The sequence below is a fragment of the Prunus mume genome, linkage group LG8 (genome assembly GCF_029339155.1).
Source record: "Prunus mume cultivar Tortuosa linkage group LG8, ASM2933915v1, whole genome shotgun sequence".
NCBI lineage: Eukaryota > Viridiplantae > Streptophyta > Magnoliopsida > Rosales > Rosaceae > Prunus > Prunus mume.
The window spans coordinates 18905595-18918215 of NC_142705.1; the positions used below are offsets into that span (position 1 = coordinate 18905595).

Consider the following 12621-nt stretch of genomic DNA (forward strand, 5'->3'; position numbering starts at 1 on the left):
GTCTTAATGTCTGATCACCATTAGGATCTTTAGAAAAATAATTGGATGCAATTTTGGTCGGAAGGTTCCCTAAAATTGATGCTAGCTTCTTGTGATTAATAATTATAATTTCACTTAAGATGAACACCACGTCTTAAGGGTTGCATGGTTTTTCAAAGGGTTTTCACAGAACTTAATAAGTCTTTCATGTTCAGATTTGATCCGAACGTCTGGACGGGTTGCATGTTGGATATACGTTCTATGTTGGAGGTTCCAAGTAGAATATAAATTAGGAAAACCTAACCTTCAAAGTGGCATGTGCAAATCATAAGTAATTGGTAAAAATTCATAGGATTGCTAGGTGATGGTGGAACCCTAGTGCTTTTATAAATTGATATTCAAAACTCTTTCCTTCAATTGTATTTGTTTTTGTTTAATATTTGTTTTTAGAATCAACCAACTTCATATTCATCTTTCTCTATTTTTAATTTTAGGTAGTAAATTGGAATTTGTTTTTACATAAATTGCTAAATAGTTCTTGAGGAGAACGACCTTGCATGAGCATCTATACTACAATAGCCTTGTATTCTTGCAAGTATTTTATGTGATTTCAACCCTGTTTGCGCAGGTACTAAAAATCCTATCATACAACAAAAGAAAATTTCATACCCAAGTCTCTTTTTAAAAAACCATAGTGATGTGTGCTATGGCCACTATGTCGGGAGTATGGAGCTTCACCTGCTCCTTCAAATTGGAAACTGTCAGACCACCCCCAATACCCTGACAGTTCCAAACAAAGATTTTCATGGCGATCGTGTAGACCTGTCATGGCCAGTCTCTGTTGCCTGTTCATAAATGTCATTGGAAAGTACTAGATGTATGCTCCCTTGCCCCATAAGCGATGTCTCATTATCCTCTTCCTCAAGAGTCATTCGAGGATGTTTACTCATAAACTCATCACCCTCATCCCTGCTTCTCTTCCCTTTCCCTGCCATGATGCCTCAAGAATTGGCAATTTCGCAATAAGAGGCCAAAGGTAAAATAGGTCGGAGTCCTGGGATAAACCCTCATACCTATTGCCCTCGTGAGCAATCCTGAAATCCCCATCTCTTCGGGGAATCCCCCGCCTTGCATCAACCGCCCATCGCTTTCACATTCAATGTTCAAATCAATAGTACGTCCATCCTCCGCAGATACCGCCAAGCCATGAGTCCGAGCATCTCAGTCCCCTATCTCCATAGTGAAGGGTGCATCATATACGAGATCCCCATCAGTATGTTGTGCAACAAAAACCTCTCCCCCCGGGCAAGTAAACCTGCACCCCAGGCTTATTCCAGAACCTGGCCTCTACACTCCTCCTCCTCCCTCTTCCTTCATAAAGTCTTCGCCATTGTTGTGCAACTTGTACTTGACTAACCCCGGAAATGAGCTGTGTTCCCAACTTCCACACCTCGTATGCATTCCCCCTGGTTGGAACTCCTCCATCGCTGCTATCCATCAGGCTCAAAGAGCCAGTACACACCCATATGTGCACCAATGCGCTTTCTCCCCCACACTCCTACTTGCTTCTTTCCAAGTACCAAAACTAGATTGCGGTTGGGTCCTTCTCATCACCGATTTAAGAGGCCTGCCATATATGTCCTCTAAAGCTTCCAGTCCTACATACGCTCTAAAGGCCTCTACCCCACTATCAGATGCAAGTGCCCCTTTTGTTTTCTCCACCAGGTGCAGCTAGGATGTCCCAAACAGCCACAAAAGAAGCAATATTTGGGAATGTACTCATAACAAAAATTGATCCACTTTGACCCTTCCTCTGGGAACTCAACAAAGATGCCTCTCATAAAGAGCTGCTCAATATCCATCATGACTCGAACCCTTGCAAAACACCCTACACAATCTTCCCCATCAACCTGGTCCAGAGACCTCCAATTTTTTTCATAGCAGCACCCGTCATATTCAAAGGAGAGATCCCGTGTAATTGTATCCAAAAGACTCTTGTAGTGAGTTTAACCGACCGCACATCATATCGTGTACCTCGACGAGTAAGACTAGGGCATCGCAAAAGGTCCAAGGTTCCATGTCCAAGACCCGAGCCATACCAAGTTGATTTGCAAAGCATACCAGGAATCGCTTCTCAGCAACCTCCTTGATGGACACTTCAGATGACCACTTCCACAAGCGGGAGAAAATCCCAACAAACCCTTCCTTGGGAACTACTTTTCCCATCAAAACCTTTGCTACAAGAGTAAACCAATGCCCCACCAAACAATTCCCAACTTCATCCTCCTCTATACGTACGCCATGTTGTTCTCTGTCTAACAAACGCAAGTTAGCCCCAAACCGTTCCTCAAGTTCCTCCATTATGCCGTAATGCCCTTTGCACGTCGTCTCTCGTATCCACTTTCAGTGTCCAGATCTCGTACAAGCATCCTTGTGTTACTCCAGACGGCTGTCATGAAACGCACGTAAAGCAGCCGCCAAACCCTAGAGAAACCCTCTTTCCTTTTGAGAAACCCTTCTTTTTCGAACTCACCTATTTTTCAACTTCTATGAAAAATCCAAATTTGAATATAGGTTCATAAATATCCTAGTATTATAAAATAATTACAAACTATGCCATCTACCTTGTCAAATCCCTTATTTTTAACATTTATATTTATTTACTTTGAATTTCGAAACCTATTCTTGGGCACTTATTTTTTGAACCTGTTTTTTTTTTGGGTTTAAATACTTAATGGTGGTGCTCCCACAAGATTTGAGCATAAAAAAACGTTTCAACAAAAATAAATTAATGGACACACACCAATATACATAAATAACCTAATACATATAATAATATTATAGCTAAACAAACAATGATAATATCTAGCTAATACAAATTATTTGTATTCCCAAAAAAGTATTGATCAGGTATTTGTATGTTGGAAACTTATGGTGATACATTCCCAAAAAAAAAAAAAAAAAAACTGACATGTCTAATACATGATAGGTAAATTGATAAGGACATATTTATGTAGAAAAAATAGGTACATAATTCTTAAACTAAAAATAAATAAAAAATAAGTACATTTACACTATATTAGATACGTAAAAATATATAGGTAAATTATTTACCTATATGCACCTATATTTCTCAGGTCCCTAATTTACCTAGATTATATAAGTAAATTATTTACCTATAATTCTTTATGTTCTTCGCTAAGACTATGTATATTAATTTACATATATTTTTTAGTATAATGATTTACTTATATTTAAAAAATACAATTTAAAATAGGTACATAATAATTTTGAATATAAAGAAAGCGTACATTAATCTATAAATGAAATTTGAATTCAAGAGAATTTGATGGAATGAAAATCGAATATACTGCAAAATAAATAAATCACACGCCAAAAGTACACAGAGAAATTAAATTGATTGTAAAAGAAACAAATAAAAACATTAAATGTCACCAATTTGGAAAAAAAAAATACACAAAATCAGTTGAAAAATAAAGTCAATAGTATATAGGATTTTTCTTATAAAATTCAGGTTTTTATTTATAGAAAAATAACATAATGGGTTGTAGGTAAGAAAAAATGAGTTTCAAAGGGAAAAGATAAATTTACTATATATATTATATGATGGTTTATTAGATGTTCAAGCATGCATCCTATATGGAGGAACTTCTTCTGAAATGAACATGTGACCAATACAGGAACCAAGAGTTTAATGTAGCTATTCATCAAAAAAAATCTCTCTCTCTCTCTCTCTCTCTTTTCTTCATTCGTATTTTTTTTGCAAAATAATTTTCCCAACCCTGCTATCACAAATTTTAAGTTTCCCAATGCCAAACACCTACTACCAAATTGGTCTCCTTCCTTCTGAACACCTCCGCCTAGTATTTTCAACTTCTTCTTTTTCTTTTATTTATTTACTTATGTTTTTTCTAAATTAATTCCATTTCTCAATGATGCAATGTCAATTTTCGACACATAATTTCCCTTAGCTTGCAGCGATAAATTTACCAAGTTGGATATTTACATTTGTATTTCGTCGACATCGTCCTTCGGGTTTACTGTCGAGGGTGTTGTTCACAGCTTTTCTGTCGAATGTTTGGTTTTACTTGCTTGTGTCTTATCGTTGGTAAGGAGATGATTTTTCCAGTGGACAGTATCCAAGAAGTGGTGCTGGAATTGCACCGTAGAGCAATTGGGAGCAGTTATTGGTGGTTTCTGTGTAGGAGAAAATTCATTTAACACAGTTATTAACGGTTGGGAGCAGTTATTGGTGGTTTCTGTGCAAGGAGAAAATTCATTTAAGACAGTTATTAGTGGTTGGTCGAGGATAGGTTCACAGAAGTTGAAGTTAGTTTACTCTCAATTTTGTTTATACTTATTGCTGCACAATTATTAGGGTTGAGTAAATCTCAGTGATTCATGTTCTACCCCATATGTGGATCTATGAGCTTGGCTTTATGCCCAATGCCTTTAGTTTTATATCTTCTGTTTTTCCGATTTAGATTTAGGATTGATTATCTATTTTTATTGTGTTTCGTCCTTATTCTATTAGTTACTTTACTTTGTTGGCTTTTTTGGTCTTTTTACTTGTTGTCTTGTTTCAGATTTTTATTTTATTTTAAGTATTCTCAGGTTTTTTTTACATTCAGTTTTGTGTAGTTGTGTTGTTCTTATTTTGTTTTCAGTAGACATTTGCAGGTGGTCAGTTAAGTTCTCATGGTGTGTATGTTGTTTCTTTTCTTTTCTTTTATTTTATTTCCAGATTTTGTGCTTCTGCCTTTTTCTTTCTTTCTTTTTTTTGGGTTTTGTTGACTATTTCTGTTTTCTTATTGTTCATTTGTGTTTTTAGTTTATTTGTTTTATCTTTTAGTTTGTTTTATTTTATCTTATTTTTCCTTGTTTTTCAGAATTTGTGTTTGTTGTAGGCTACAAGTTTCTAATGTTGTCCAGTAGATTGAAGGGATGTTCAGGCTTCCTCTTCTTTTTCTCTTTTTTCCCAATTGAGTTGTTCAGGCGCGAGTCTTTTTTACAAAAAGATCACGCATTTGTTCTTGTCTCTCATGTTTAGGTTTTTGATAGTATTTGCTGTTTTTAGTGCTATCTTATGTACTCTTATGGTGCTTATTATTTTAATAAAGCATTTATTCCAACCAAAAAAAGAAGCATGCATCCTATATATATATGTATATCAAGCTGATTGGAGACGAAGCCGAACTTGCTTCTGCTTTCTGTAAACAAGAAATCGCTTGGTACTCATGACCTCTCAGCCAAAAAGTTTTAAGAAAAAATTGAAAGGAGACTTAGGAGGCCTATCTGAAGAGCAACCCTAGCTAGCTTGACAACCAAAACAACAGAAGAAGCACCATCAGAGAGATACAAGACAGGCTTCCTTCTATTCTACTCGCGAAGATGCATGCAAACCCCTCGTCCCCCGATGCTGGTTGCTCCAACCCAAACAAGAATCCCAGAGAAATTACTCTTCTTGAAGGGTTACAAAGTAAAGTGATGGCATGGCAGCAAGCAATAGTTAATACTTACAAACAAAGTCCCAAATCACTCACTGAAAAAGAAAAATTAAAAAGAAAAAAAGGGATCCAGAAATCAGCTCCACCCGCATTCACCGCACGAATTTTAGTCTCCACCAAGCATTGGCCCGCTAATAGTATTATTATCAAAAGAAATAATTGCATAAATCTCGCAGGGGTATTTAAACAAGCCTCAACATGCTCTTCTTTGATCATACACTCGCTTTGGAGAGCTTTTCTGGTAATTCTAAATCATCACTTGGATTATATTATTTTTCTGTTGTTTCAACTTGTGCAATTAGTTTGAGCATTTTAAGTTTAAATGGGTTTTGTTTATGGAACTGACAATTGGTCAGATTTGGCTCATGAAGTTATTATTTTCTTTTCGTTCTATATCTATGCTTGATCACTCATCCATTGTCGTAATGTGAATTAAGCTACTTCTCCATGGATCTGTTCAATTTATTATTATTGGGGATTTCTGTAAGCAACTTCGGTTTCTTTGTCCATGTATGGATCTACAGTTTTTTGTACATCTTATTTTGTTCCTTCTAATGAAAATTTTCTAGTTTAAGCAATGTTTGTTTGAATATAATCCCGAAAAAAAAAAAAAAGAAGAAGAAGGAGGATGTTCTTGAAATTATTGAGGGTAAAAGTCTTGGTTTAGGAACAGGGTGTGGCCATAAATCTCTAGTCTATAGATCCGGGGAAAAAGGGTTTGGTTAAACCATGATTCAGTATAGGGTTAGAAACTTCGAAATTGAACAATATTCCATTTTCATAAATTGTAGGATCAAACAGAAATTTACTGTGACTCTATTTTTTTCGGGCACTTCGAACATCACCTCCTGCACTCCTTTACCACTCTCGCATGAGGAGTGTATGAGGTCATTTAAGGGTGATTTTGGAGTGCCACAAAATCATTATGTGTGTGTGTGTGTGTATACATATAGATACTATGGACCTAATTTTATGTGTATGTATATATGGCAGGCATATAGAGTAGTGGAACATACGTAGGAAAATGGTGAAGATCTGCTGCATTGGAGCTGGATATGTTGGAGGTCCTACAATGGCAGTGATTGCCCTCAAGTGCCCGTCTGTTGAAGTGGCCGTTGTCGATATCTGGGACAAACGGATTGCAGCTTGGAACAGCGACCAGCTTCCCATTTATGAGCCTGGCCTTGATGATGTTGTGAAGCAATGCCGAGGCAAGAACCTCTTCTTCAGCACTGATGTCAAGAAGCACGTCATGGAAGCCGATATAGTCTTCGTCTCCGTCAACACCCCCACAAAAACCACAGGCCTCGGGGCAGGCAAAGCCGCAGATTTGACATACTGGGAGAGCGCTGCTCGAATGATTGCCGATGTCTCCGAGTCTAGCAAAGTTGTTGTTGAAAAATCGACTGTTCCAGTTAAGACGGCTGAGGCAATAGAGAAGATTTTGAGCCACAACGGCAAGGGGATCAAGTTCCAAATCCTCTCGAACCCCGAATTCCTTGCGGAGGGAACGGCAATTCAAGATCTCTTTAACCCGGACCGCGTGCTCATTGGCGGCAGGGAAACCCCTGAAGGCCAGAAGGCCATCCAGGCATTGAAGGATGTTTATGCGCATTGGGTGCCCGAAGACCAAATCATAACCACCAATCTTTGGTCTGCAGAGCTGTCGAAGCTCGCTGCCAACGCGTTCTTGGCGCAGAGAATATCGTCCGTCAACGCCATGTCTGCCCTTTGTGAGGCTACGGGGGCCAATGTTTCGCAGGTGTCACATGCCGTTGGCAAGGACACCCGGATAGGCCCCAAGTTCCTCAACAGCAGTGTCGGTTTTGGGGGGTCCTGCTTCCAGAAGGACATCCTGAATCTTGTCTACATCTGTGAATGCAATGGCCTCCCGGAGGTGGCAGAGTACTGGAGACAGGTTGTGAAGATCAACGACTACCAGAAGAGCCGATTTGTGAACCGTGTAGTCGCTTCCATGTTTAACACCGTGTCGACAAAGAAGATTGCCATACTAGGGTTTGCCTTCAAGAAAGATACAGGTGACACAAGGGAGACCCCAGCAATTGATGTGTGCAAAGGTTTGTTGGTGGACAAGGCCGAGCTTAGCATATATGACCCTCAAGTCACTCAGGACCAGATCCAAAGAGACCTCACTTTGAGAAAGTTTGATTGGGACCATCCAATTCACCTACAGCCCGTGAATCCGACCAGTTGCTTTAATGTGGATCAAGTGAAAGTTGTCCGGGACGCATACGAGGCGACGAAGGACGCCCATGGGATTTGCATTCTGACTGAATGGGATGAGTTCAAGAGCCTTGATTACAACAAGATTTATGAGAACATGCAGAAACCGGCATTCATATTTGATGGTAGATATGTTATTGATGCAGACAAGCTGCGTGAGATTGGCTTCATTGTCTTCTCAATTGGTAAGCCCTTGGATGCATGGCTCAAGGACATGCCTGCTGTGGTGTAAGACTAAACTGCTCATCCTGCTTCCATCAAAGTCGCCCCACCAGGCAGCGGCGGTAAGTTTTGATTCAGGTTCTTGTATTTGCTGTTCTGTTTTCGTTATTGGAGATTCACAATTTGAAATCAATAAGTATTGTAAAGTTATTGGAGATCCATTAATTCATGCATTCCCTCCAAGATTGTAGCCTAAAGGCAGCTCATGAGTTCTTAGTTACCTTCATTTGCTAGGCTTAAAATTGAGGATTTCACTAATAAACCCATTTTAGCATGACATAATATACGCTATTTGGAGTGAAAAACCTAAAATTAGCCACTAGTTATTTTCTAGTTTTGGGGTTTTCTCTCCAAATAAGCTCTATATGAGTTTTTATATAATATGTCATGCTAAATGATTTTTTGAATAAATATCTATTAAAAATGTTTCGCACGCGCATGACTAATAGAAAAAACTGAACTTTGAACCCTAAACCCTTTGCTTCATCCATTGGTTATACTACTACTTGGTTCAAGGAATCGACAGATTTCCTTACTGATATTTTGTATGAGGATTGTAATAAATAGTTTTTACGGGCATGATCTTAGGGGAGAGGGGGGGCCACTCTACCCAAGGCAAGGTTCCTTCTATTGCTTGCGGTTGAGAGGGTAGGTTACTTCGTAACCGAAGACCAAAACACCCATTGAGTGTAGAGATACTCGCCTAATTCTCTAAAACATAGCATGCTTTTTGTACTTATTCCATCATTCTCCTCAAATAAAATGATATCACTTTTTCACTTTAAAAAAAAAAAAAAAAAATAAAAAGTAACGCGTAGAGCGTGTGAAAAGGAAAAGGAAAAGGCATACTACATGTGCATCTAATTACATAAGAAAATGAAACGTTTTGATAATTTTGTCCATTTCGTAACATTGGTTTTCCTACCACTTGCATATCTTCATTAGCATGCTGGTTAAATGGATAAACTATGCTTTAACCCATAACGTGACACTAACTGGACCCACTTGGACTCACTAATATTTTGCCAGGAGAGGTAGATTTTTATAATGAATTAATTTTATAATCTGTTATTATTTACTTTGTCTACTAACACGACACATATGAATGAGTCAACATGGGTCCATTTATTATTATGTCATGAGTTAAGAAGACAGGCAAACAAATGGAGGTATAAAAGTGATATGAAAATTAATGTCTTTTTTTGTAGTATAAGTAATAGTCTAAATTACAGGATATAGGAGTTTCACACACACACACATGCACGCACACAATTAAAATGTCATGGGATTCAAACTTGACACCTCTAGTCTATAAGTCAATACCCTTTTTTATTAGGTTAGACCACATTGGCTATGAAATACAAAATTAATAGAAAGAAAAAAAAACAATATTAAACCTCTTTAAACATTTTACGAAAATTTTCCTTATAATTGGATAATTGGACCTAAAGCACAGTTTAGGCACTTGTGGTTGAGTTGGTTTGTTTGGTTCTTGATGATAAAGCCCGTATGGATGGGCCTTGATTGATTTGGTTTTTACTTTGATTATTTCGGGCCTTTCATAGGGAATATGTCTACCTATTTTTAGGCATGGGCCTGGTATGGACGGTATGATATTGACCACTTCCCGATCAAGGTACCTGAATTTGTAAACAGTACGGGATTGGCATTTGCAATTATTGATATCAGACCATACCAGAGCCGATTCGGTTCCAGTATGAAACAGTACCATTTCTGTACCATTGTTGCTGGTTGCAAACAGCAGCAAAATTTGCATCCATTCATCAACGCCAATCAACATATTCAATCAAATACTTGCTAATTCATCAATCCAGCAACATTCAAGCATTATAAACATTCAACACATAAAAACTTATGCAATTCAATGCCTTATTGCTTACAAACTTATAAATATACACATAAATTATGACATAACATAAACTAAATAAATGATGCAATCCAAGCTTATGCAATCCGATTTGGGGTTTGGTTTGGGGATTGAATTGATTGAATGATCAATTGGGGTTTGGTTTGGGTTTTGGAATTATGGAATGCGGTGAGAGAGTGAGATAGAGAGAGATTTTTTTTTTCCCTTTAATTGAAGGCTCTGTCGATTTGGGGCTGAGAGAGAGAGAGAGAGAGAGAGAGAGAGAATATATAAAATTATAAAAATTGGAATTAAACACTGTCCGGTAAGGTACAGGATGTAATTCTATAAAATATTTGGTATTCCTCTAGTGCCATACAAGGTTGATACAATTCGGTATCATACCGGATGCAGCCAAAAACTAAATAAAATGGAACGATTCCGAAAGGGTACGGCTCAGAACGTGTTTGGCTTCAGATGCCCAACCCTACCTATTTCTATTTCTGATCCCAAAAAAAAAAAAAAATTAATATTTCTTTCAATGGGCCAAAGAGTGGCAATCATAAAATCAATATTTAAATTCTAGATATAACTTTTAGAATACTAATCATAAAATTCATTTACTTTTTACTTGTTTTACTTTGAAACACCAAACCAAAAGTCAGGTTTAACAATTCTTCTTAAGAAACATGTACTATGTGTGTGACTCTTAACTTATTTAATCTCTAACAAAGAAACTATGTTTAAGCTAGAAGAAAAGACACATACATTCGGGGAAAAAAATTGCGTTTTCTTTTTCATGTGGAAATATGCTCGTTTAGAAATGCTTCTATAAAAGAAGTACTTATACTTATAAGTAGGGGTGGGCATCTCATCCGAATTATCTGCGTATCGACCGTACCGTACCAATGATTTGGTTTGGTTTGGTTAAATAATTATTTTTTAATTTTAATTATTCCAATCCGATCCGTACCGAGATATTTGGTTTGGTTAACGGAACAATATTTCAAACTTGACGGAAACCCGTATCAATCCGATATTTATACTTATTCTATTATTTAAATACAAAACAAGAAACTAAAGATAAATACAATCAGCACTTTGTATCACTCCTTTATCACTGTTGTATCACTTCTTTATCACAATTGTATCACTGCTTTATCACCATTCTATCACTTCTTTATCACTCGGGTACTGTAGCACTTTTTGGTTAGAGATAAATTTATGAATTTCCTTTGTTTTCCAGTTTCGACGTTTGTCCCCTTTTTTACTTGTAACTTTCCAATTGTTGGTCCAAATTTTATTTTCTTTATATGGTTGGATTCAACATGAAAAACTAAAAAACCCTACGCGAAACAAATGTCAAAATCATTTACATAAATGTAGAGAATTCAGTAAAAAATAACACTCAAAATGTTCAAACAATAAACACAAGTGGCTCCTGTTACATCTTGAGTATATATTGAATGATATAGTGGCTCCCATTACATATTGAGTATATGTTGGTAATTTTTAACAACAATATTAAAACCTTGCAAGTGCACAAATCAAATGATAGTATAGTAAGCAAGCAAGGGTCATTCTCATAGATATTGTAATCTAAAGAGATGTTTATCAATGTCACGCAACGAAAACACAAGGACTTCCACACACACGCCAACACCAAGGGGGGTTTTGATTTGATTTTGTGAATAAAACAAAATAAGGAAAACAAAACAAAACAGAATTTAAATTAGAGTCTAAGAGAAATTGGTTTAAAATCAATCAAGAACAATAGCTATGACTCACTATCCACCTCCAAACAATCAATCAATCCATAAACAACAATAGATAATCAGTTTCTAGCAAGCGTATGATGACGACACTCACAACAAGATCATGACATTTGATTCGAGTTGTATGATTCTCTCTTAAGTGTATGTAAAGTGTATGACATTTACTTTAATAGATGTATTCTTAATTGAAATCTAGTATGGCATTTACTCAAATTAACAATCAAGAATCCATTAAGATCAAAGAGAATATGAGTGTCACATGGCATTTGTTATTAGGAATTCAAGAATCGATTTCTCATAACTAGTTCTTAACCAAATTATTCGTTGCAAACAAGAACACATTCAATATGGCAATTGACCTATGTTCTACAACAATTTAATTCCAATACATGCTTCCAAGTTAGCTACTCAAAGAAACAAAATGTCAGAATTCACATAACATAGAGAAACCGAAATCATCATGCTTGTAGAAACTGAAAATCCATTCAAACTTGTTTATAAAATTGAAATCATGTTTAAGGCTTCAAGATTAAGCCCTAACTAACAAGAAATTAGTTACTCATGTTCTTGGATGAACTCAAAAATAAATACATAAGAACTGAAAAAGTCAAAGAGGAAAGAAGAAGAAGAACTCGTTGGCAGATTTCTCCTCTTGCGCGGTTGATCTCTTTAGGACGTGAATCCTTTTTTTTTGGGCCTTGGCTGGCCTTTTATATCACTTATATCAGAGTTCTAAACCCTAAAATTGACTGAAAAGTAGTCCAAGAAGTCTTGGTAAACAAGGAATCCAAATAGGAAAGTAAAAATCACAATTCCTAACTCCATAAGGAAATACAGCTCAGCCCAATTGTCACATGATTTTGGGATCTTTGGCCTTGTAGAAAAATCATTAAAAATATATTTTAGAAAGATAAATGTCTTATCTTTCCAACCATATATAGCACGTAACTTGGAAAATTCGGGAAGGCTTCCGTTTCGTCACATTCACGTAACATATACGAAACTA

The 12621-nt window shown here is 36.7% G+C and overlaps 1 protein-coding gene across 1 annotated transcript; it reads left to right on the forward strand.

Annotated features, from left to right (window-relative positions):
- Positions 1–5691: 5691 nt before the first annotated feature.
- LOC103326845 (UDP-glucose 6-dehydrogenase 1-like) lies at positions 5692–8123 on the forward strand. The gene is made up of 2 exons (XM_008229098.3): positions 5692–5748; positions 6501–8123. Exon 2 carries the CDS (start codon positions 6532–6534, stop codon positions 7981–7983), a length of 1452 nt encoding a protein of 483 aa, XP_008227320.2. The 5' UTR covers positions 5692–5748; positions 6501–6531; the 3' UTR covers positions 7984–8123.
- The last annotated feature ends 4498 nt before the right edge of the window (positions 8124–12621 follow it).